We start from the raw sequence: 27,688 nt of genomic DNA, 5'->3' as shown, positions 1-27,688 counted from the left end.
TAAACAAAGTAATGCCTGGAGTATAAAAAATGACCAGAGAGACTTACGCCGTTGGTGACAGTGAATGCAGACGATCTGTCTTAAGGGCACAGTCAATGCGTAGTCCCAATAAATACTGCAGCAATGGCATTAGCAGGGGGTTAGAAAACGTGTCAGAGTCAATTTATGTGACTGCTTGTACTGCTGTGTGGCTAAATCAATGTTTAAGTGCTGAGCTACCTCTTTTCCAGGTCGCAGTCCCCCAAAGTACCGTTGATTAACTGGTTGGGTGTCCATTTCAGTGTAAGTGTGTCAGCAGACTGGTGTAGGGACAGATACCCCCTCAACACTTCCATGTCCTTTTTCTGCAAAAATACAGACATGTGACTGAAAACTCATTAATTAATTTGACAAAGCAGGGTAAACAAGATACTAATTAAGTAGTTATGTTGTGAGAGCACTTGCTTAACAACTTTGGGATTTGGGATATATATGCAGCTAGCACATAGTTTTTAAATATTTTAGGTAAGGTAAGATACAGTGGGGTGAGGTAAGGTAAGCTACAGTAAGGTAAGGTAAAGTACAGTAAGGTAAGGTAAGCTACAGTAAGGTAAGGTAAGGTACAATAACGTAAGGTTAGGTACAGTAAGGTAAGGTACAGTGGGGTAGGGTAAGGTACAATGGAGTAGGTAACAAAGTAAAGTACAGTAAAGTGAGGTACAATACAGTAAGGTAAGGAAAGGTAAAGTGGGGAAAGGTAAGGTACAGCAAGATATGGTAAGCAACAATGGGGTAAGGTAAGCTACAGTGGGCTAAGGTAAGGTACAATAGGGTAAGAAACGGTAGGTAAGGTAAGGTACAGTAAGCTAAGGTAAGGTACAGTGGGGTAAGGTAAGGTACATTAAGGTAAGGTAAGGTAAGGTAAGCTACAATGGGGTAGGGTAAGGTACAGTAAGATAAGGTAAGGTACAGTGGGGCAAGGTAAGCTACAATGGGGTAAGGTAAGGTACAGTAAGCTAAGGTAAGGTACAATAACGTAAGGTAAGGTACAGTAAGGTAAGGTACAGTAAGGTAAGGTAAGGTACAATAACAAAGTAAGGTACAGTAAGGTAAGGTACAGTAAGGTAAGGTACAGTGGGGTAGGGTAAGGTATAATGGAGTAGGGTAAAGTACAAAAAAGAAAGGTACGGTAAGGTAAGGTACAGTGGGGTAAAGTAAGGTACAGTAAAGTAAGGTCAGGTACAGTAGGGTAACATATGGTAAAGGTAAGGTAAGATATGGTATGGGTAGGGTAAGGTACAGTAAGCTAAGGTAAGCTACAGTAAGTTAAGGTAAGCTACAATGGGGTAAGGTAAGGTACAGTAAGCTAAGGTAAGGTACAGTGGTGTAAGGTACGGTACAGTAAGGTAAGTTAAGGTACAGTGGGATAAGGTAAAGTACAATAAGGTAAGGTAAGGTAAGGTACAGTGGTGTAAGGTACGGTACAAGAAGGTCATATACAGTAAAGTAAGGTCAGGTACAATAATGTAAGGTAAGATATGGCAAGGGTAGGGTGGGGGTAAGGTATGGTAAGGTACGGACTACAACTGATCTTGGGAAGAAATGGCCAGACATCAGCCTCTTTTTAATTTACATTAGTGACACTTAGTCACCATGGTAACTTACCAGACTGCACTTATTAACATATTTGTCAATACACTGGTAATTATGATATAAATCCCTGGTTACAGTAAATTCATTCATCGCCTATAAATGTAAATGTGCTGTAAATGTAAACTAATTAATTAATTCTCTCTTTAAACATAATCAGAGGCGCCCAGGTGGCGCAGCGGGATATTCCGCTGACGCACCAGCACAGAGTTTCTGAACTCCCGAGTTCAAGGCTCGGTGTTGCCACCGGTCGGCTGGGCGCCATCTGGCGGGCATTATTGGCAGTGCCTGCAGCAGATACTAATTGGCCACCGTATCTGCAGGGTGGGGACCGGACTATATGTGGGTGGGTGGGTCTTCATGCGCTGTGTAAGGACCCTGATTGGCAGAAGAGACGCCGTGCAGGAAGCACGGACAAGAAGAGGAGGGCTGTGCAGGTGTAAAGAAGGCGTGGGCAGCGACGTGCTCTCCATGGATGCAAATCTGGAGTCTGTCAGCTGTGGAAGACAAATTGGATGCGCTAAATTGGGAGGAAAAATGGGTGTTGCCTCACCGGCTGAACCAGTACGTTGTTTTTTCCATACAGTAGATGTACGCGCGAGTTCTGATGAAGAGACTCCACATACTCCCTCGCCGAGGCTGCAAACTTATCCTCGGACATGCTCCCGCTGGACTGCCTCTTCCGGATCTGAGACCAAAGCAGAAGGATTGAAATATGCACTCGATTAATGAAATAATCATATTCATGAATCCTGCATACCTACATCCACTGGTCACTTTATTAGGAACACTATACCATACTAATACTAAAGTAGGATATACAACCCCCAATCAGAAAAAGTTCGGACAGTGTGGAAAATGCAAATAAAATAAAAATGCAGTGTTCCTTACATTTACTTTGACTTTTATTTCATTGCAGACAGGATGAACCAGAGATATTTCATGTTTTGTCTGCTCAATTTCATTTCATTTATTAATAAACATTCATTCCTGCATTTCAGGCCTGCAACACATTCCAAAAAATAGTGTGTGATTCAGAGCAAGTGATTGTAATTATGGTGCATAATATCATTAAACCATTCAAGGAATCGGGAGGAATTTCAGTGCGTAAAGGCTAAGGGTGCATGCTTAATCTGAACGCCCGTGATCTTTGATCCCTCAGACGGCACTGCATCAAGAACCGCCACTCAACAATAGCTGATATAACCACATGGGTGAGGGATTACTTTGGCAAACCTTTGTCAAGCACTACAATACAGAGTTACATGCACAAATGCCACTTAAAACTTTACTGTGCAAAAAAAGAAGCCTTATGTTAACCATGTCCAAAAGACGCGTCGACTTCTCTGGGCTCAGAGGCATCTAGGATGGACCATCACACAGTGGAAACATGTATTGTGGTCAGACAAATCAGCATTCCAGGTTTTTTTTGGAAATAAGGGACCCCGTGTGCTCCAGACCAAAAAGGAAAAGAACCATCCAAACTGTTATCAGCAACAGGTCCAAAAGCCAGGGTCTGTCATGGTTTGGGACTGTGTCAGTGCCCTTGGCAAAGGTCATTAACACTTCCGTGATGGCAGCATTAATGCAGAAAAGTACATTGAGATCTTAGAGCAACATGTGCTGCTTTCAAGACGTCATCTTTTCCATGGACGTCCATGCATTTTTCAACAAAACGATGCAAAACCACATGCTGCACACATTACAAAGGCATGGCTGCGGAAGAAGAGGGTACGGGTGCTGGCCTGGCCTGCCTGTAGTCCTGATCTGTCCCCAATAGAGAATTTTGAAAGGAAAAATGCGGCAACGACGACCCCGTACTGTCGCACATCTTAAGACGTGTTTGCAAGAAGAATGAGACAAAATAAAACCTGAAAAAAGGAATGGATGTTTATTAATAAATTAAATGAAGTTGAGCAGATAAAACATGAAATATCTCAGGTTCATTCTGTCTGCAATCAAATAAAAGTCAAAGTAAATATAAGGAACTCTGTTTTTTTTATTATTATTTGCATTTTCCATGCTGTCCCAACTTTTTCTGATTTGGGGTTGTATATATTTTTTTATTTGTAGTATGCAAGTGTTAAAAATCTTTCTTTGGGATTCTGGTTTACATAATTGCTTCAGGTTATTGCTGCACCTTTATGCTGCAAATTTCCCGTTCCACCACATCCCAAAAGTGCTATACTGGATTCAGATCTAGTGATTGGGGAGGTCATTAAAATACAATGAACTCCTTATGTTTATGAAAGTAGTTGCTTTGTAACATGCTGCATTTCTATGCTGGAATTGCCCATAATAAATAGCTTAATTGCGGCCATAAAAGGTTTGATATGAGCCAAGAAAACATTGCACATTTTATTAAATCACTAGCAGATGTCTATATATATATATATATATATATATATATATACACATACACACGGATCAGCCATAACATTAAAACCACCTCCTTATATAGTCCACCAACCAAAACTATATCCAGCCAACAGCACCCCGTGGGCAGCGTCCTGTGACCACTGATGAAGGTCTAGAAGATGACCATCTCAAACATCAGCAATAGATGAGCGATCATCTCTGATTTTACATCTACAAGGTGGACCAACCAGGCAGGAGGGTCTAAAAACTCTGATCCAGCACAACACACACTAACACACCACCACCATGTCAGTGTCACTGTAGTGCTGAGAATGATTCACCACCCAAATAATACCTGCTCTGTAGTGGTCCTGTGAGAGTCCTGACCATTGAAGAACAGGGTGAAAGCAGGCTAACAAAGCATGCAGAGAAACAAATGGACTACAGTCAGTAATTGTAGAACTACAAAGTGCTTCTATATGGTAAGTGGAGCTGATAAAATGGACAGTGAGTGTATAAACAAGGAGGTGGTTTTAATGTTATATATTCTTTCGTTTCTATTTTTCGACACCCCTTGTGTTAATTCATTTCTCACCCCTAGAGCAGGTCTGCGACTGGGCGATGCTTCCTGTCCTCGATGTGCCCCATGTATACGGTGTCTCTGAACCAGCTCGTTAGCTGACGGGTCCGTCCAGAAATGGTCTGCTGTCTTAAGCTTCGTATACTCCAGAGCACAAGGCCCAACTACAGTTGAAACAAACAGTTGTGGAAACAGAGGAGTGTCTTTGTGATTGGTGTAATTAATATCAGGCATTGGTTAGTACATGCAATAATCATAAATGTATTTAATATGTATTTATACAACATAAAAATATAATTCAAACAGGCTCACCGAGAAGTGCAGCTAATATAGGACCGAATACTGAGTCGTGCATCAAGGCTTCTCGTTCATAATACTTACTGCAAACACACAGATATAACAAACGTTTATAGGCCATTTGAGATATACACCGATCAGCCATAACATTAAAACCACCTCCTTGTTTCTACACTCACTGTCCATTTTATCAGCTCCACTTACCATATAGAAGCACTTTGTAGTTCTACAATTACTGACTGTAGTCCATCTGTTTCTCTGCATGCTTTGTTAACCCCCTTTTAATGCTGTTTTTCAATGGTCAGGACCTCCACAGGACCACTACAGAGCAGGTATTATTTGGGTGGTGGATCATTCTCAGCACTGCAGTGACACTGACATGGTGGTGGTGTGTTAGTGTTTGTTGTGCTGGTATGAGTGGATTAGACACAGCTATGCTGCCACCTCACTGTCACTCCTGGACTGAGAACAGTCCACCAACCAAAATATCCAGGCAACAGCGCCCCGTGGGCAGCGTCCTGTGACCACTGATGAAGGTCTAGAACATGACCAACTCAAACAGCAGCAATAGATGAGCAAACGTCTCTGACTTTACATCTACAAGGTGGACCAACTAGGTGGGAGTGTCTAATAGAGTGGACAGTGAGTGGACACGGTATTTATCCACTCATACCAGCACAACACACACTAACACACTACCACCATGTCAATGTCACTACAGTGCTGAGAATGATCCACCACCTAAATAATACCTACTGTGTGGTGGTCCTGTAGTGGTCCTACAGGATCTGACCATTGAATCTGAACATTGAAGAACCGGGTGAAAGCAGGTTAAAAACGTATGTAGAGATATAGATGGACTACAGTCAGTAATTGTAGAACTACAAAGTGCTTCTATATGGTAAGTGGAGCTGATAAAATGGACAGTGAGTGCAGAAACAAGGTGGTTTTAATGTTATGGCTGATCGGTGTATGAGATATGTACTCTTAATGTTTAAGCCTTAGCAGGACTGAACAAACCAAGAGGATCTACTACAGTATAATAAAGGTAACGGTAAACTTACCTTGAGTTATCCACAATATACTGCACTATTTTGTCCAGGACCTTTTCGAAAAGGGCAGTGCGGACCCAGATGTGCTTAATAGCCTGAGCTGAAAGAGGTTGGGGGACTCGGCCTGCTGAGGAACCCTGTCTCCGGAGGGGCTCCTGACCGATGCTCTGGGTTCTCCTAAGGGTGTAGTATATGCAAAAGAACATCAGATACAGTACTCCAATAAAAATGATGAATGCAATACATTTTTATGTACTTTAGCTTATTATTTGCAGTGGTAGCTCAGTGGTAAAGGACCTAGTAATCAGAAGGTTGCTGGTTCAAGCCCCACCACTGCCAAGTTGCAACTGTTGGGCACCTGAGTAGCCCTCAATTGCTCAAACTGTATCAGTCTGATACATATAAACTGTCTGATAAATGCTGCGAATGTAACCGAAAGCACAACAGTTGTAGCTTAGTGGTTAAGGTACAGCACTAGTAATTGAAAGGTCGCTGGTTCAAGCCCCACCACTGCCAAGTTGCTGATGTTGGGCCCTTGAGCAAGGCCCTTAACCCTCAGTTGCTTGGACAATATACTGTCAGAGTACTGTAAGTCACTTTGGATAAAAGCGTCTGCTAAATGCTGTAAATGCTATTTAAGTTAAATGACAAAACTTACACAATGCACATATACAACCCCAAATCAGAAAAAGTTGGGACAGCATGGAAAATGCACGTAATAAAAAACACAGAGTTTCTTACATTTACTTTGACTTTTATTTGATTGCAGACAGGATGAACCTGAGATATATTATGTTTTGTCTGGTCAACTTCATTTCATTTATTAATAAACATCCATTCCTGCATTTCAGGCCTGCAACACATTCCAAAAAAAGTTGGGACAGTAAAGCATTTGTAACCACTTTGTGGTGTGTCCTTTTCACCACACTTTTTGTCCCAAAAAAGACCTGGAATGCTGATTCATCTGACCACAATACACGTTTTCACTGTGTGATGGTCCATCCTAGATGCCTCTGAGCCCAGAGAAGTTGACGTCGCTTCTGTACATGGTTAACATAAGGCTTCTTTTTTGCACAGTAAAGTTTTAAGTGGCATTTGTGCATGTAACTCTGTATTGTAGTGCTTGACAAAGTAATCCCTCACCCATGTGGTTATATCAGCTATTGTTGAGTGGTGGTTCTTGATGCAGTGCCGTCTGAGGGATCGAAGATCACGGGTGTTAAGCTTAAGCTTGTGCCCTTGTCCTTTATGCACTGAAATTCCTTCTGATTCCTTAAATGGTTTAATGATATTATGCACTATAGATATTATGCACATTTCAATCATCCTCTGATCATCTTTGCTCATCAGAGACTCAGTCTTTCATAGATGCTGCTTTTGTACCAAAGCATGATCACAATCACCTGTTTGGAATCACATCATTATCTAGCTTTTTCACCTCATTACTAGCCCAAAATTAACCTGTACCAACTTTTTTGGAATGTGTTGCAGGTGCATCTGCACAGTAATAAAAAACAGGACATAATAACATGTGCTCCAATAACACAGGGCCAGAGGGCCAGTCGTGTCTGCATATCATTTTATTATACACAGCCTACCCACTGGGGAGTGACAGCATTCAAAACATTCAGCTGGTTACTGCAGACGAGGAGTGCTCGTGGCAGTCACGACACACTCATTCACAGTCATTTATTCCCGGCAAGTCATTCAACAGTAGTGATAACACATGCGTGGTGACTGTGTCATCTTGTGAGACTTGAATTAGCGTGCATTTATAGAGTAAGAGACTTGAACAGTCAAATTACATGAGTTGTACCATTTATTTGTGATATGTATGCGAATCGTACTTCCAACAGTGTTTGAATAAACTGCAATTATAGTCGTACAGTGGTACCTTGTTACTCGACATCCCTCTAAACTCGACGCCCTTCGTTAAGAAATTTGTACCCTTTAACTCGATGTGTGTGCGTGACCCAGATCAACCACACAGCAGCATAAAATCATAACTTACCTGAGCTTCACACACAATCTACACTGACCACTGACAGGTGAAGTGAATAACACTGATTATCTCTTCATCACGGCACCTGTTAGTGGGTGGGATATATTAGGCAGCAAGTGAACATTTTATTCCCAAAGTTGATGTGTTAGAAGCAGGAAAAATTAGTTTTGAGCGAGTTTGACGAGGGCCAAATTGTGATGGCTAGACGACTGGGTCAGAGCATCTCCAAAACTGCCGGTCTGCAGTGGTCAGTATCTATCAAAAGTGGTGCAAGGAAGGAACAGTGGTAAACCGGCGACAGGGTCATGGGTGGCCAAGGCTCATTGATGCACGTGCGAAGCGAAGGCTGGCCCATTTGGTCCAATCCAACAGACAAGCTACTGTAGCTCAAACTGCTGAAGAAGTTAATGCTGGTTCTGACAGCCGCAGACCAGTCAGGGTGCCCATGCTTACCCCTGTCCACTGCCGAAAGCGGCAACAATGGGCACATGAGCAATGGAAGAAGGTGGCCTGGTCTGATGAATCCCGTTTTCTTTTACATCACGTGAATGGCCGGGTGCGTGTGTGTCGCTTACCTGGGGAACACATGGCACCAGGATGCACTATGGGAAGAAGGCAAGCTGGCGGAGGCAGTGTGATGCTTTGGGCAATGTTCTGCTGGGAAACCTTGGGTCCTGCCATCCATGTGGATGTTACTTTGACATGTAGCACCCACATAAGCATTGTTGAAGACCATGTACACGCTTTAATGGAAACGATATAGATGCTTTAATGGATAATGCATCCTGAGACCACCCGAACAAGTCGTGTCCAATTACCCGATAGCCTTACGCTTCCTCTCTACTGATGTTGACCTCCACTCCTGACTGAGAAGAGCTGTAACTAACACACGCCCCTCCGACACTTCTTTTCACCAGAACGAGGCGGGTTCATTTGTGGATCAGCTTTGTGTAGGAAGAGTCACACCCTGATCCCATTATTCCCTGTCTCTGTGCAGGCGCCACCAATCAGCCAGCAGAGGTCGTAATTGCATCAGTTATGAGGAATCTTATCAGGCACTCACCCAGCAAATGAGTCAATCACTGTTTGTGTAGGCGCCCAGCCTGCCGGTAGCAGAGCTGACATTCGAACCGACGAGTTTGAGATGTCAGCTCTGGTGCACTGGAGTGTTTTACCGCTGTGCCACCTGAGCACCTAAAGGATTTATTTTAGGTAGAATTAACTATAAAAAATCCCAACTGTTCAGTAAATACAGCAAACAGAATTCAGGAGTCACTCTATCAGGTATGATTCCATAAAAACATGAAGCCCATGGTCATTCTGAGCAACGCTATGATTAAACTCATGATCTCACTGAGCCAAAAACCCATCGATCTGTCCTGTGATGGACAATCCTCCTTCTCGCACCACAGCCTTTCCCCATACCCACAAAACATCATTACCATTGAGTCCATATTGTCCTGCCAATCAAGCAAGCACACAATGGCTCTGTTCTTTAAGCCAATATAATAAGTAAAAGAGCTAATGAATCTTAGTGGCAGAGATGACAGCTTGAGATACGCAAGTGTTATTGCTATTTACAGGCAGATTCTGTAAACCAGGCGCAATACCGCCTTATATGGCTTACAACACATTACAACTAGAGTAATTTCATAGTCGACTGATATGCATGGTGTAAAAATGTGGTAGCAACAGGCAATCTGGACTAGTTACAGACAGACAGACAGACAGACAGACAGAGACAGACAGACAGACAGACAGACAGACAGGTAGATAGATAGATAGATAGATAGATAGATAGATAGATAGATAGATAGATAGACACAGACACAGAAAGACAGACAGATAGATAGACAGATAGACTGATAGACAGACAGGTAGATAGACATACATACATACTTACATACCTACATACATACAGACAGACAGACAGACAGACAGACAGACAGACAGACAGACAGACAGACAGATATACATACTGTACATACAGACAGACAGACAGATATATAGACAGACAGACAAATAGATAGATAGATAGATAGATAGATAGATAGATAGATAGATAGATAGATAGATAGACAGACAGACAGACAGACAGACAGATAGATAGATATACATACTGTACATACAGACAGACAGATATATAGACAGACAGACAAATAGATAGATAGATAGATAGATAGATAGATAGATAGATAGATAGATAGATAGATAGATAGATAGATAGATAGACAGACAGACAGACAGACAGGCAGACAGGCAGATAATAGATTGATTGATAGACAGACAGGTAGATAGATAGACAGATAGATTAATTGACTGAAATACAGACAGACAGATAAATAAATAGATAGATATAAAGACAGATAGATAAGTAGATAGACAGACTGACAGACAGACAGACAGACAGACATACAGACAGACAGACAGACAGACAGGTAGATAGATGCTGTGAATTCTGTCCTTCAGCATTTCTACATTAAATCTTTGACATTTACATAAAGTCAGTCAGGTTACAGTAAGAATGTCAGTGTCCGTAAGTATCAGGACAGGCCAATAAAATTGCTATTAGAGATGTAAAATAAAAACAAAAATCTTGGTTTTCTTTCTTTATTGAAAGAGAAAGAAGTTTCTGAAAGTCATTATAGTCTCAGTGTATAGAAAACCCCTTCTTATCCCTCACTGTTTTGTAAACATGATGGGAGAATCTTTCTTTACTACAAGGAATCATGTTTGCTTTGACGCCTTCGAGCCAGAAATCCTCCTCTCTCATCCCTCAGCAACATCCATCTAACACAATTTGAACCCAAAACGGATCATCCAAATTAGATCTAGCTTGTGCTGTGGGATAGAGCTCTGCCGAATGGCTCCTATCGGCTCAGGCAGGCTAATTTCATTTCGGAAAGCAAGCAAATGAAGAAAATGGTCATGTTATAAGTATTATAGCCTTAGAAGTCTTAGAATCAAAATTTTAACGTACTTAGTAATGATCTTTGCTTTAAGATCAATCAAAACCTTTAATTACTATTGTAGAGGGAAACTATATTGGGAGACTTTGCCAGTTGTACCAATGCTGATGCCTGAATGTTGCCATGGAAATGGATCCACTGAGCGAACGCAACCTCGGTGGAGTGTAAGGATGTGCTCGGGAGTGCTCTATGCCAAATGTGTGTGGGCTGCGTCTGAGCTGAACGTCTGTGTTGTGAGATGAACCCGGTTATGGATGCACCCGGGAGACAATGGCCCCATATGCCACTCCCTTATAGCAGCAGGGCCCTAGAGACCCCATTATTCAGAACGGCTCAGCTTAGTGCCACAGACTCGTCGTGCGGCTTTGCTAATGGACAATTAATGGACAAATAAGAAGCCAAGTGGAGTCTTTGTACATCCATAAAAACCATCTTTCACTAATGGTGGATAGTTTCAATGCTGATTAGAGGTCCAACAAATAGCGCTTGCTCACTAATCTCCACAAGTGGCCCAGATATTATCTGCTGTCCCACTGCTTTTTCCAATTTTATGCAGTTTTTTTGCCATAAGCATCTATTAATATCATATTACAGCAGCAGGATTTGAGAAGTGAGGCTAAATGCACCAACTGTAATGATTTAACGCCAATGGATACTATTACCCCTGCATTTTTATATCATTTTTATATTATGACCACCTTCCTAATATTGTGTTGGTCCCCTTTTTGCTGCCAAAACAGCCCTGACCCGTCAAGCCATGAACTCCACTAGACCCCTGAAGGTGTGCTGTGGTATCTGGCACCAAGATGTTAGCAGCAGAACCTTTAACTCCTGTAAGTTGCGAGGTGGGGTCTCCATGGATCGGACTTGCTTGTCCAGCACATCCCACAGATGCTCGATTGGACTGATAACTGATAACCTCAAACTTATCGTTGTGCTCCTCAAACCATTCCTGAAGCATTTTTGCTTTTTGGCAGGGTGCATTATGCTGCTGAAAGAGGCCACAGCCATCAGGGAAGGTACATGGTCTGCAACAATGCTTAGGTAGGTGGTACATGTCAAAGTAACAACCACATGGATTTCCCAGCAGAACATCGCCCAAAGCATCACACTGCCTCCGCCAGCTTGCCTTCTTCCCATAGTGCATCCTGGTGCCATGTGTTCCCCAGGTAAGAGACGCACACGCACCCGGTCATCCACGTGATCCGAGGTCCAATTCCGATGCTCACGTGCCCATTGTTGGCGCTTACCGTGGTGGACAGGGGTCAGCATGGGCACCCTGACTGGTCTGCGGCTATGCAGCCCCATACACAACAAAGTTTGATGCACTGTGTATTCTGACATCTTTCTATCAGAACCAGCATTAACTTCTTCAGCAATTTGAGCTACAGTAGCTCGTCTGTTGGATCAGACCAGACAGGCTTTCGCTCCCCATGAGAATGGATGGAAAGATAGATAGATAGATTAATTTACTATACACTGGACAGAATTTAAATAAAAGGGTCAGACCTGGTAATGTCAGACTGCTGCTGCAGCTGTTCTTGAACCTTACAGCACACCTCTTCAGCTGTGGCATACACCTTCCCTATTTTGGTGAAAAGTGCAGCAATCTTATCACTCCGGAGGAAGCCTGCAGCTCTGCGTTTCAGCATGTGACCTAGGCAAGCCTCGATGGCACCTGTAGAAGGGAAAGAAAAGATGTAGTAAGACAGAAAATCACAAGTTGGACATCATGTGATGAGATGGTTACTATACGCCAGTGAGATTATTTATCTGAGCAGTGCTAAGATAGAATAGAATGCCTTTATTAGTCATGTATACATATACATATACAGGTGTACATTCATAGAGAAGAGAGGGTTAAGGGTCCTGCTCAAGGGCCGAACAGTGACTGAATGGCAGAGTTGGGATTCGAAGTCTCACCCTCTAAATTGATAGCCCAAAGATCCACCTATTGCCACTGTCACACTAAAAATACTAGTGCTTATGATGTCAATATGCAGTCAGTCTTATTATATATGTATTTATTTATATATATCAAGTCAAGTCAAGTCATGTCCATTTTATCAGCTCCACTTACAATATAGAAGCACTTTGTAGTTCTACAACTACTGACTGTAGTCCATCTATTTCTCTACATGCTTTGTTAGCCCCCTTTCATGCTGTTCTTCAATCTTCAGGACTGTCCCAGCACCACTACAGAGCAGGTATTATTTAGGTGGTGGACCATTTTCAGCACTGCAGTGACAGTGACATGGTGGTGTGTTAGTGTATGTTGTGCTGGTATGAGAAGATCAGACACAGCAGCGCTACAGGAGTTTTACATACCGTGTCCACTCACTGTCCACTCTATTAGAAACTCCTACCTAGTTAGTCCACCTTGTAGATATAAAGTCAGAGATGATCGCTCATCTATTGCTGCTGCTTGAGTTGGGCATCTTCTAGACATTCATCAGTGGTCACAGGATGCTGCCCATGGGGTGATGTTGGCTGGATATTTTTGGTTGGTGGACTATTCTCAGTCCAGCAGGGACAGTGAGGTGTTTAAAACTCCATCAGCATTGCTGTGTCTGATCCACTCATACCAGCACAACACACTAACACACCACCACCATGTCAGTGTCACTGCAGTGCTGAGAATGATCCACCACCCAAATAATACCTGCTCTGTGGTGGTCCTGACCACTGAATAACAGAGTGAAAGCAGGTAAAAAAAAGTATTTAGAGAAACAGATGGACTACAGTCAGTAATTGTAGATCTTCAAAGTGCTTCTATATGGTAGGTGGAGCTGATAAAATGGACAGTGAGTGTAGAAACAAGGAGGTGGTTTTAATGTTAATGTTGTTTTAATGTTAATGTTTAATGTGGCTGATCGGTATATACGTATATACAGTATACGTATATATACAGTGTATCACAGAAGTGAGTACACCCCTCACATTTCTGCAGATATTTAAGTATATCTTTTCATGGGACAACACTGACAAAATGACACTTTGACACAATGAAAAGTAGTCTGTGTGCAGCTTAAATAACAGTGTAAATTTATTCTTCCCTCAAAATAACTCAATATACAGCCATTAATGTCTAAACCACCGGCAACAAAAGTGAGTACACCCCTTAGTGAAAGTTCCTGAAGTGTCAATATTTTGTGTGGCCACCATTATTTCCCAGAACTGCCTTAACTCTCCTGGGCATGGAGTTTACCAGAGCTTCACAGGTTGCCACTGGAATGCTTTTCCACTCCTCCATGACGACATCACGGAGCTGGCGGATATTCGAGACTTTGCACTCCTCCACCTTCCGCTTGAGGATGCCCCAAAGATGTTCTATTGGGTTTAGGTCTGGAGACATGCTTGGCCAGTCCATCACCTTTACCCTCAGCCTCTTCAATAAAGCAGTGGTCGTCTTAGAGGTGTGTTTGGGGTCATTATCATGCTTGATCACTGCCCTGCGACCCAGTTTCCGGAGGGAGGAGATCATGCTCTGCTTCAGTATTTCACAGTACATATTGGAGTTCATGTGTCCCTCAATGAAATGTAACTCCCCAACACCTGCTGCACTCATGCAGCCCCAGACCATGGCATTCCCACCACCATGCTTGACTGTAGGCATGACACACTTATCTTTGTACTCCTCACCTGATTGCCGCCACACATGCTTGAGACCATCTGAACCAAACAAATTAATCTTGGTCTCATCAGACCATAGGACATGGTTCCAGTAATCCATGTCCTTTGTTGACATGTCTTCAGCAAACTGTTTGCGGGCTTTCTTGTGTAGAGACTTCAGAAGAGGCTTCCTTCTGAGGTGACAGCCATGCAGACCAATTTGATGTAGTGTGCGGCGTATGGTCTGAGCACTGACAGGCTGACCCCCCACCTTTTCAATCTCTGCAGCAATGCTGACAGCACTCCTGCGCCTATCTTTCAAAGACAGCAGTTGGATGTGACGCTGAGCACGTGCACTCAGCTTCTTTGGACGACCAACGCGAGGTCTGTTCTGAGTGGACCCTGCTCTTTTAAAACGCTGGATGATCTTGGCCACTGTGCTGCATCTCAGTTTCAGGGTGTTGGCAATCTTCTTGTAGCCTTGGCCATCTTCATGTAGCGCAACAATTCGTCTTTTAAGATCCTCAGAGAGTTCTTTGCCATGAGGTGCCATGTTGGAACTTTCAGTGACCAGTATGAGAGAGTGTGAGAGCTGTACTACTAAATTGAACACACCTGCTCCCTATGCACACCTGAGACCTAGTAACACTAACAAATCACATGACATTTTGGAGGGAAAATGACAAGCAGTGCTCAATTTGGACATTTAGGGGTGTAGTCTCTTAGGGGTGTACTCACTTTTGTTGCCGGTGGTTTAGACATTAATGGCTGTATATTGAGTTATTTTGAGGGAAGAATAAATTTACACTGTTATATAAGCTGCACACAGACTACTTTTCATTGTGTCAAAGTGTCATTTTGTCAGTGTTGTCCCATGAAAAGATATACTTAAATATCTGCAGAAATGTGAGGGGTGTACTCACTTTTGTGATACACTGTATATATATATATATATATATATATATATATATATATATATATATATATATATATACAGTGTATCACAAAAGTGAGTACACCCCTCACATTTCTGCAAATATTTCATTATATCTTTTTATGGGACAACACTATAGACATGAAACTTGGATATAACTTAGAGTAGTCAGTGTACAACTTGTATAGCAGTGTAGATTTACTGTCTTCTGAAAATAACTCAACACACAGCCATTAATGTCTAAATAGCTGGCAACATAAGTGAGTACACCCCACAGTGAACATGTCCAAATTGTGCCCAAACGTGTCGTTGTCCCTCCCTGGTGTCATGTGTCAAGGTCCCAGGTGTAAATGGGGAGCAGGGCTGTTAAATTTGGTGTTTTGGGTACAATTCTCTCATACTGGCCACTGGATATTCAACATGGCACCTCATGGCAAAGAACTCTCTGAGGATGTGAGAAATAGAATTGTTGCTCTCCACAAAGATGGCCTGGGCTATAAGAAGATTGCTAACACCCTGAAACTGAGCTACAGCATGGTGGCCAAGGTCATACAGCGGTTTTCCAGGACAGGTTCCACTCGGAACAGGCTTCGCCAGGGTCGACCAAAGAAGTTGAGTCCACGTGTTCGGCGTCATATCCAGAGGTTGGCTTTAAAAAATAGACACATGAGTGCTGCCAGCATTGCTGCAGAGGTTGAAGACGTGGGAGGTCAGCCTGTCAGTGCTCAGACCATACGCCGCACACTGCATCAACTCGGTCTGCATGGTCGTCATCCCAGAAGGAAGCTGACGCACAAGAAAGCCAGCAAACAGTTTGCTGAAGACAAGCAGTCCAAGAACATGGATTACTGGAATGCCCTGTGGTCTGACGAGACTAAGATAAACTTGTTTGGCTCAGATGGTGTCCAGCATGTGTGGCGGCGCCCTGGTGAGAAGTACCAAGACAACTGTATCTTGCCTACAGTCAAGCATGGTGGTGGTAGCATCATGGTCTTGGGCTGCATGAGTGTTGCTGGCACTGGGGAGCTGCAGTTCATTGAGGGAAACATGAATTCCAACATGTACTGTGACATTCTGAAACAGAGCATGATCCCCTCCCTTCGAAAACTGGGCCTCATGGCAGTTTTCCAACAGGATAACGACCCCAAACACAACCTCCAAGATGACAACTGCCTTGCTGAGGAAGCTGAAGGTAAAGGTGATGGACTAAACCCAATTGAGCACCTGTGGCGCATCCTCAAGTGGAAGGTGGAGGAGTTCAAGGTGTCTAACATCCACCAGCTCCGTGATGTCATCATGGAGGAGTGGAAGAGGATTCCAGTAGCAACCTGTGCAGCTCTGGTGAATTCCATGCTCAGGAGGGTTAAGGCAGTGCTGGATAATAATGGTGGTCACACAAAATATTGACACTTTGGGCACAATTTGGACATGTTCACTGTGGGGTGTACTCACTTATGTTGCCAGCCATTTAGACATTAATGGCTGTGTGTTGAGTTATTTTCAGAAGACAGTAAATCTACACTGCTATACAAGTTGTACACTGACTACTCTAAGTTATATCCAAGTTTTATTTCTATAGTGTTGTCCTATGAAAAGATATAATAAAATATTTGCAGAAATGTGTGGGAACAAGTGGGTAGGCTTTATGTGGCAGTTGCCCTAGACAGGAAAAATGTTTGAGGGCTCAAAACACAATTACCTCTGGCATCATGATTTACAAGCTAGTGCTGAAGCCCTGCTAAATATTTAAGTAGGGACAAAGCAAATCTGCTCTTGCTACAGCTTTTGTCAGATCCAGTGAGTCCCCACTGATTAGGATTATCAAACACAGCTTAGCAAAAACAAAAATCCAATATAAGCACGTCAAATTCTAAATTCACTTGGAAAATACGGTTCATGTGTGTGTTTATACGAGGGATATTCAAAAAGTTTCCGCAAGTTTCTTTTATAATTTTGTTGGAAAGCGTGAGGGTGGGAGGAGTAGTAATTGGTTGTATCTGAGAGACTAAGAGAGAGCTTATAGTCCGGATTTAGAGCCACCTGATCTTTTTGGACCACTCAAAGAAGCTTTAAGAAGCATCAGTAGAGAGGAAGCGTAATGCAAACGGGTAATAGGATACGACTAGATTGGGAGGAAAATTGGGAAAATGCAAAAAAAAAAATAGCTTAGTGGGGAGAGCTTTGGACTATCAGTCAAAAGGTTGAGGGTTTGAATCTTCGCTCTGTCAAACAGCCACTGTGGTGGATTATTCTCAGCACTGCAGTGACACTGACATGGTGGTGGTGTGTTAGTGTGTGTTGGTATGAGTGGATCAGACACAGCAACGCTGATGGAGTTTTAAAACTCCTCACTGTCACTGCTTGACTGAGAATAGTCCACCAACCTAAAATATCCAGCCAACAGCACCCCATGGGCAGCGTCCTGTGACCATTGATAAAGGTCTAGAAGATGACCAACTTAAACAGCAGCAATAGATGAGCGATCATCTCTGACATTACATCTACAAGATGGACCAACCAAGGTAGGAGTGTCTAATAGAGGACAGTGAGTGGACACGGTATTTAAAAACTCCAGCAGAGCTGCTGTGTCTGATCCACTCATACCAGCACAACACACACTAACACACCACCACCATGTCAGTGTCACTGCAGTGCTGAGAATGATCCACCACCTAAATAATATCAGCTCTGTGGTGGTCCTGTGGGGGTCCTGACCATTAAAGAACAGCATGAAAGCAGGTTAAAAATGAACAGTGAGTGTAGAAACAAAGATGTGGTTTTAATGTTATGGCTGATCAGTGTATATATGACAAATAAAGGCATCCTATTCATACTGTAATTTTTAATAAGTGTTCCTATTGGGACTGTTCTGCTCTTACTTAGCATCTATGTTTACTAAGCATTGGAAGTCAGACCAGCCATTGAGTGTGTGTGGATTAGATGAATCATGTAAGTGCTAAGTGCTTTCTGTTGAGGCCACAGCATGTAACAATAATGCTCCCATCCACCAAACTAAGGCATTAAAGGGACAACACCAGAGAAAAACATAGCTAGTCATTTATGGTGTTAGCTGGGCAAGAACATTCTCATTTCTGTCTTTACATAACGCTTTCATGGCTCGCCTTGCCCGTGTGCATTTGTACGCCCACATGCTCACCCATATTCACACACTCCCCCAACACCAAAAAGCAAAACACTAATAATCTGATAGATGTTACTGCCTCTAAAACAATAAAATCAAATGTAAGTAAGTAAGTAAACATTTATTTATATAGCACTTTGTAGACAGGCTACAAAGTGCTTCACAATAAATAAGATAAAATATGAATGAAAAAGATAAAACAAAAATAAAACACACGAAAGTACACATAATCCATAAAAACAACCCAGGTACATCCATGGGTGGAATAAAACAGACATAAACCATACAAACCGTGCAGCTCCTAATCTAATAAACGATAAAACAGGAAACATCAGCTAGTGTTCATTCTCAAAGGCTGTGGTATAAAAATATCTTATTATCTTAAGCCTTCTTTTTAAAATCTCCTTTGACCCAGTGTTAGGAGTTTTTCAAAGTCACTCAAAGTCCTTTCCCTTAAAGTAATAGAAAGAACTTAACCAGGAGAAGAATCATTCGTTAAATCTCGTACAAGGAAAGCAACCAGACCAGATGCCAAGTCAAAGTATGAATGCCTTCCTCGTACGAGATTCAACAAATGATTCTTCTCCTGGTTAAGTTCTTTCTATTACTTTATTGGACAGGACTTTGAGTGACTTTGAGAAACTTCTAACAAATGGTGGAGAATGCGGGCATCATCCAGGTAAGTCAGACCTGGGCATTGTACGGCCCGCGGGCCGGATGTGGCATCCCCAACCGGCCCGCATGAGGTTCATGGCAATTAAAAATTAGACGTAAATAAATGTACATCAAACATGCAATACAACAGGATTGTTTTTGACGGGAGGGCTATGTCTTTAAATATCCGCAAGTTTCGTTTTCAAGTTTCGTTTTCCAGCTTCACCGTAATGCGAACAGAACTGAGTGTGACTGACGGTCGAGTTTTTAACAAGACGTGAACTTCTGAAGTATTTATTTACTGAAGTCAGATGTAAAGCTGTTTAACAATCACAATTTAGGTTTTAAATCGCTGTTATGGTACTAAACTGAGAAATACAAGAACATGAACGATGCGGCGCGTCACACCTAAAGCTTCACTAACTAAACTGCAACAAGGACTTTTTATAAAGTTTAACACAACCAGAACTGAAGCAGTCAGGACCAGCTTTGTGATTTTAATAAGAATATCCAACAATAACAAAGGACTGAAAAACAAATGATGTAATTAGACTCAAAACAAAATAGTGTAAAGTTTAAAAACCTGCACATTTTGTTCACATTTGTTTTTTTTTTTGCATTTGTTTGTTTAAATAGTAAAATAATGTTCATGTTTTTACTCTGCCTACTTTTAATTGTCTGATTGTAACATCTAAACATTAACAACTTATTAGAACTGTACAATTTACTGCTTTTAATAAAGAGTGAGCAGTTGTAGCCTAGTGCTTAAGGTACTGGACTAGTAACCAGAAGGTCGCTGGTTCAAGCCCCACCACCGCCAGGTTGCTGCTGGCCCTTAACTAATACTGAGCAGAATTAAGTTCACCTTATTGGTCCAGCCCTCCACAACAGTCCCAGTTTCTTATGTGGCCCTTTCGAAAATTTAATTGCCCACCCCTGAGGTAAGTGATCTTCTCTAAGGTTATTTATCTGTTGAACTGCCGATCTGTTTCTCTGTTTTAAGGAAATATTGTGTTGAAATTGTTCAACATTGGGAGTACTGTTCAGAATACGTAGAGATTGGAAGTTTCAAAGCTACTTATCTGATTACTATGTTTCGTTTTAAGGATCCTTGTTTATTTTGTGTATTTCCTCAGGCACTCTTCCAGTCCTTTTTACTTTTATTTTTCTAAGGTATTTAAAAACTCCAGCAGCGCTGCTGTGTCTGATCCACTCAGCACAACACACACTAACAGCACAACACACACTAACACCACCACCATGTCATTGTCACTGCAGTGTTGAGAATGATCTACCACCCAAATAATACCTGCTTTGTAGTGGTCCTGGGACCATTAAAGTCAAGACCATTAAAGAACAGCATGAAAGGGGGCTAACAAAGCATGCAGAGAAACAGATGGACTACAGTCAGTAATTGTAGAACTACAAAGTGCTTTTATATGGTAAGTGACATATCAAGTTTATCATCAAAAGGGAGCATATATAAAGAAAATAAAATGGGACAGACGATTGACCCCTGTGGAACCCCACACGAAAGATCAGCGCATGAGTTCAACTTTTCTCCAATAGATACCCTAAATGTTCTATTTGATAAATATGAAACAAGCCAATCTAATGCAGATCCAGATATTCCGACCCACTGATGCAGCGCTGCCTCTCTGTCAAAATAATATGATCAAGCCGCTCAGGGGGTGCAGTGGTAAAAACACACGCTAGAACACCAAAACTGGGATCTTGAATACGTCGTATCAAGTCTCGGCTCTGCCTGCCGGCTGGGCTGAGCAGCCACATGAACAACGATTGGCCTGTTGTTCAGATAGGGGCGGGGTATTGTGCCGGATAGGGACTCTCTCATGACAGATGCAACTACGACCTCTGCTGGCTGGTTGATGGTGCCTGCACAGGGTGTGTCTCTCCGTACACAGGGCTGAGCCGCATTAGCACTCGTCTAGTGCAGGTGAAAAAATGCATACGGCTGCTGCCCACGTGTCGGAGGGGGCATGGGTTAGCTTCGTTCTACTCAAATCAGAGCGGGGGTCGGCATTAGTGGAGAGGAAGCATGACGCAACCGGGCAGTTGGACGCCCTAAAAGTCGGGAGAAAATGCATAAACTAAATTTGTGCTGCAGTAATATCTAATAAAACCAAAACAGACAACTCAAATGGAATTATTAAAACTTTTAAACCATTTAGCCAATAATTTCCAAGTTTAAACAAGTGCCAAAGGGCCAATTTCTCTCCACTTCAAAAGTTTTATGAAGATTCAACCTCAATACCCTTCACTCGCTCATAGAAAATAAGCATTGTTAAGTGCATCTCACACTTTACACGGGGCATAATGAGCTGAGGCTGATTGGCCACATTAGGTCTGACAATCTTTACAGCTCTGCTTAAGAAATGACAGAATTTTTTTCTAATGGTGCGCTAATGGCTAAACGCTCCGTGACTCTTTTCAGACGGGATGAGCAGCCGGGCTGAACGAGGGAGGAGGAAGATGTCTCCATAGTACAATCTCCATCAAGCTCATTAGCAGATCTAATTAAGGCAGAGGAACAATTAACTCTGGCTTAAAGTCAGGAGCTGACAGAGAGTGGGCAGGCACACCAAATTCAACCACTGTTCTTTTTACACACTGGTGAATAAGAGACAGGATACAGCACTCTTCATACAAAGCTTAGTTCTGAAAAAGATGGGACGTTTTGTTAAACACAATAACAAGAAGCATCTGTGATTTGTTAATTTTCTTGACTCTTTATTTAGAAAAGATTCCCAATGTTTGCATTGATCAACTTCATTGTATTTTGTTAATAGAAACGCATTTAGAATTTGATGCCTGGAACACAGTCAAAAAATTAGGACAGAGGCAAAATAAGAGTAGTCAAGTTACAGTGTTCCACAATAAGCAGGCGAATTAGTAACAGGTGAAGGAAGGAATCAGGTTTGGGTATAAACGGAGGATCTGATGCCCAAGTGGTGCAGCGGGATATTTCGCTAGCACACCAGTGCCGAGATTCTAAACTCCTGGTTTCAAAACTCTGCGCTGCCACCGGCCGGCTGGGCACCATCTGGCGGGCATAATTGGCAGTGCCTGTAGCAGATACTAATTGGCCACCGTATCTGCTAGGGCGGGACGACCGGACTATATGTGATGGGATCTTCATACACTGTGTAAGGACCCTGATTGGTGGAAGAGACGCCTGTGCAGAATGCAAAGGGCGAGAAAAGGAGGGCTGTGCATGTGTCGGAAGAGGCGTGGGCAGCGACATGCTCTCCTCGGATGCAATCGGGTATCCCTCAGCAGCGGGAGACAAATTGGGTGCGCTAAATTGGGAGGAAAATGGGGAGAAAATGCATTTAAAAAAGGAGGATCCACCAAAGGTCTTTACAAGCAATGGTGGGTCATAGCTCACTAAGTTGTGCCAAACTTCAGAACAGAATCGCCAATTAGTTCAAAAAGAACATTTCTCAATATAAGATTGCAAATAATTAATAAAAAGTAAAAAATAATAAAAAAATCTTTCACCATCTACTGTTTATAATATTGTTAAAAGATTAAGGGAATCTCGAGAAATCTCAGTCTGTGTAGGGTAAAGCCAGAAGTCACCGTTGAATGTGCTCTTGAGTGTGCTATTTTAATAAATATAGCCACATGGGTGCAGGAGTACTTCAGAAAACCATCTTTACTTAACACAGTCCGCTGCTGCTTCAAGCAATGCAACCTGAAACTTAGTTACACAAAGAGAAAGCGGTACATTAATTCTATGCAGAAATTCCTCAGAGTTCTCTTGTCCCAAGTACATCTCAGATGGTCTGAATGACAGACCATGGTCAGATGAGTCCATGTTTCATCTTGTTTTTGGGAAAAATGGATGTAGAGTTGCCAAAGATGAAAAGAACCATTCAGACTGTTATCAGTGAAAGCTGCAAAAGCCAACATCTGTCACGGTATGAGGGTGAATCAGGGCCCATGGCATGGGTGACTTGCACATGTGTGAAGGTACAATTAACTCGGAGGCATATATTGATATTTTAAAGAAACATATGCCGCCATCAAGGCAACGTCTTAAACTGTATACACAAAGTGTGTGTGCTTGACTGGCTTGCCTGCAGTCCAGTGCTGTCGCCTATTGAAAATGTATGGTGAAACATGAAGAGGAGAATCAGATGACAGCGGCCACGGACTGTTAGGCAGGTGAAGTCTCGTATCAAGCAAGAATGGAGAAAAATTTCACTTGCAAAACTGCAACAATTAGTGTCCTCAGTTCCCAAATTAAAAAATCACATTAATTAGGACAGGTGATGAAACATGGAGTAAATACGCCTGTTGTTGTTGCAGTGTGTTGCAGGCCTCAAAGATTAAATGTGGTTAAATGAACAAAATACTATGAAGTTGATCAGTAAAAAAAACATTGGAAATCTTTTCTCTCTCTACTTTTATCAGTTTAAGTGTCAAGACAATTAACAAATCACGTTTGCTTCAGAAATAGGGTTCCATTAAGCCCCAAAAGCAATCAGGATGGACACTGATTGCAGGCAACAAAGCCTAACTAACATTTTGCATTACTATTCTTCCAAATGTAACACAACATTGAACACATTTTTACTTTAAGCCTCTTTTCTAAAGGATAAGAACCTGTTTCAATATGATAAACAATTCTCTAAAATGGGTAGACAATTGTGGGATTAGGTGCAGCACAGATTCATTATTGCTCATCAGGAATGAGGATGGTAATTACCTGCCTCATTAGGTGTGTTTAAGAAAAAAATTACCACAGTATGCTTCTTTAGAATGCCATTGTACATGTCATTAGATGGTAAAAAAAAAATTAATAATTAATATGGATTTTCCCCCCACTTTTTAAGAATCCAATGGCTGTGTGCCTTACACAACTCTGGTCAATGATTAAGCTCATCTTAGATGGACCGAAAGACTGTGGAAGTGTGCAGCCATCAAATTTAGATGAGTCCACGTTTCCACTTGTTTTTAATGAAAAATCAATGTAGATCAAAAGACATCAAAGACACACAGAGTGCAAGTGCTGGGCTGGCCTGCCTGCCTGCCTGCAATCCAGATCTGTCTCCTTTTGAAAATGTGTGGTGTAATATGAAGGCAGTTGTAGCTTTGCGGTTAAGGTACTGGACTAGTACTCAAAACGTCACTGGTCAAGCCCCACCAATGCCAGGCTGTCACTGTTGGGCCCTTGAGCAAGACCCTTAACCCTCAATTGCTTAGACAATACACTGTCACAATACTGCAAGCTTATGCTAAATGCCAAAAATGTAAATGTAAAATGAAGGGGAGAATCAGACGACAGCGACCGCAGACTGTTGGGCAGCAAAAGTGTTGTATTAAGCAAGAACGGACACAAATCCCACTTGCAAACCTGCAAAAATTAGTGTCCTCAGTTTCCTCAGTTTTTACCTCAAAGTCCAATGGTTCTGTGCTTTACACAACTCCAGCCAATACTTTAGCTCATCTCAGATGGAGTAAAAGACTGTAGTTGTAACGATTTAGGGCTAGACTGGACAAGAAGGGTGGACACACACGCCGAGAGGTTTACACTCTCTATTTCCTCGGCTGCTCCCGCTATCCGCATTATTGATTTGGCACAGTTTTTACGCCGGATGCCCTTCCTGACACAACCCTCCCTATTTATCCGGGCTTGGGACCAGCACTGCAAGGCACAGGTTTATGCATCCTAGTGGCTAGGTACCTATAGGACAATTCTAAAAGGGTTAAAGACAAGACACATTAACAAAGGACCTATGCTAAACGCTAAGCTAAATGCTAACGCTAATGAAACATGAACCTAACTAAACCTACACCCTAAGCTAAGCTAACATGAAACCTAAGCTAAACAAAAACAAGACTAAACAAGGCATGGACATTAACAAACAGACATGAGCTAACAGGAACAAACAACAAACAGGAGTCAAACCAAACTATAACAAGGCAAATCAAACCGACATGACGGAGTTCATTCAAAATCTCCAGTGAATTGTCCCCAGCTGCCTTCTTAAATCCCTGTGGGTGATTATCAGGGAGCCAATCACAATGAGGGGTGTTGGCTTCAGCCTGTGCTCCTGGAGAGAGGTGGGCACAGGAGCGCACATGGGCTGTATACGTGACTGTCAGATGAGTGCTTGACTGGCCTGCCTGCAGTCCAGATCTGTCTTCTATTAAAAATGCATGGTGCATCATAAAAAGGAGATGAGCAAATGAAGTCTTGTATCAAGCAAGAGAGGACAAAAATTCCAAAAAAAATGAGTGTCCTCAGTTCTCAAGTTATTAAAAAGAGTAATTAATAAAAACACATGTGGTAAAACACACACTAGCACACCAGAGCTGGGATTTCGAATACATCGTATCGAGTCTCAGCTCTGCCTGCCGGCTGGGCTGAGCAGCCACATAAACAACGATTGGCCTGTTGTTCAGATAGGGGTGGGATTAAGCCGGATAGGGACTCTCTCTCATAACTAATGCAATTACGACCTCTGCTGGCTGATTGATGGCACCTGCACAGAGACAGGGAAACGAGTGCTCTCAGGGTGTGTCTCTCCATACACAGTGCTGATCTGCATTGCACTCGTCAAAGTGTAGGTGACAAAATGCATACGGCTGCTGCCCATGTGTCGGAGGGGGCGTGGGGTAGTTTCGTTCTCCTCAATCAGAGCGGGGATTGGCATTGGTGGAGAGGAAGCATGACGCAATCTGGCAATTGAACGAGCTAAAGAATAAAATGTTTAATTATGTATTTATCTTGATGTTTATAGTGTAGTGCCCATAATAATTAGTGCCCGTAATCATTCACGAAAAAAGATGGCAGTGAAGTGCGTGTCTGTGTGGCATCTGTGCCTTTGTTGCCACCTGAAAATGTGCAGCCAAGCTGGAACTATGAGTCACTATAATTGACAGTAATGAACTGCATTACATAGAAACTAAGCAGCTGTGGACTGTGTGGGAGGGGAAATACAGGATAATTGTGGGAGAGCCGTAGATGGAGAGCATGACGATGAAGAGCATGACGATGAAGATCCTGGTAAAAATGCAAAACGGGTGAGAAAGATCAAGCAGGGCCAGGGGAGGGGAGCACAAAATGTCCGAGTGAGCCAACTATTCAAAATAGAAGAGTGGAAATATAATATATGGCATATATGCCCCTATATCAATAATGGTTTTTCCACATGTGTTACATGTAAGGTGATATATTATTATAACACGTATCCTCTGGATATATGTAGATACTGTATAAGTTAATAACATATACACCGATCAGGCATAACATTATAACCACCTTCCTAATATTGTGTTGGTCCCCCTTTTGCTGCCAAAACAGCTCTGACCTGTCAAGGCATGGACTCCACTAGACCCCTGAAGGTGTGCCGTGACATCTGGTGTTAACAATTCGAGCTACAGTAGCTCATCTGTTGGATCCCCATGTGCATTAATGAGCCTTGGCCGCTCATGAATCTGTCGCCGGTTTACCACTGTTCCTTCCTTGGACAACTTATAATAGATACTGACCACTGCAGACCAGGAACACCCCACAAAAGCTGCAGTTTTGGAGATGCTCTGACCCAGCTGTCTAGCCGTCACGATATGGCCCTTGTCAAACTCGCTCAAATCCTTACGCTTGTCCATTTTTCCTGCTTCTAACACATCAACTTTGAGGATAAAATTTTCACTTGCTGCCTAATATAACCCACCTACTAACAGGTGCCGTGATGAAGAGATAATCAGTGTTATTCACTTCACCTGTCAGTGGTCATAATGTTATGCCTCGTCTGTGTATTTACATTGTACATTTTACTGTTCATCATATGTGCATGTGGACCTTAGTGCTGTGCTTTCGTATATTTTCACACCCCCTGGGGAAAAAAATCCATACTTGCACGTGAGGCCAGTCTTGCACATGGAGAGTCACACACTGATCTCCGCCTTTCTCCACTTCTGTACAGGAGCATCGGGCTATTAACCAGGGTCCTTACACAGCATCAAAAACCCCACCCACTTATTAGTCTGATGTTTTCCCACTCGGCAAACTAGTGGCCAGTTTTGTCTGCTGCAGGCACTGCCAATTAGGGGGCGCCCAGCCGACCAGTAGCAGAGCTGAGATTTAAACTCATGGAATAATAAAGGAATCAGAACCCAGGTTGATACGGTAAATTGGACTACACACTTATTCACTCTAATTAAGCACAGAAAACAATACAACGTCTGTTTTAAAGCTTGTAAATACAACATACTGTGAAATCGAAACACTAAGAGAAGATAAAGGAGCAAAACAAATGCGAGAGCAGCTTTGTGGACACATTCATCTCATACCACACCCTGCAGTGATCTGAGAGAGGAGATGATTTTAAGTGTTACAATGTCCTCCCTCAGGAAACATGCTTAGACCTGATGAACTTTTCCCCTGAGGTGACCACGCTTACTACAAAGACGGGTTAAAAATCGAA

At 42.4% G+C, this 27,688-nt stretch overlaps 1 protein-coding gene across 2 annotated transcripts in view; it reads right to left on the bottom strand.

Annotated features, from left to right (window-relative positions):
• sgsm2 (small G protein signaling modulator 2) overlaps positions 1 to 27,688 on the bottom strand; it is an 85,909-nt gene that overhangs the window by 21,860 nt on the left and 36,361 nt on the right. For both annotated transcript variants that reach the window (XM_063016370.1, XM_063016369.1), the window contains exons 3-9: positions 12,397 to 12,565; positions 5,929 to 6,093; positions 4,880 to 4,947; positions 4,583 to 4,731; positions 2,183 to 2,317; positions 220 to 344; positions 48 to 115 (exon numbers count right to left, since the gene is read on the bottom strand). In XM_063016370.1, the coding sequence (XP_062872440.1) occupies positions 48 to 115; positions 220 to 344; positions 2,183 to 2,317; positions 4,583 to 4,731; positions 4,880 to 4,947; positions 5,929 to 6,093; positions 12,397 to 12,565 (879 nt within the window). The remainder of the gene's footprint in view (positions 1 to 47; positions 116 to 219; positions 345 to 2,182; positions 2,318 to 4,582; positions 4,732 to 4,879; positions 4,948 to 5,928; positions 6,094 to 12,396; positions 12,566 to 27,688) is intronic.

Source organism: Trichomycterus rosablanca, chromosome 20 (assembly GCF_030014385.1).
Source record: "Trichomycterus rosablanca isolate fTriRos1 chromosome 20, fTriRos1.hap1, whole genome shotgun sequence".
Classification (NCBI taxonomy): domain Eukaryota; kingdom Metazoa; phylum Chordata; class Actinopteri; order Siluriformes; family Trichomycteridae; genus Trichomycterus; species Trichomycterus rosablanca.
Note: the sequence above shows the minus strand (reverse complement) of the source record. Positions and strands in the feature narration are given on the sequence as shown.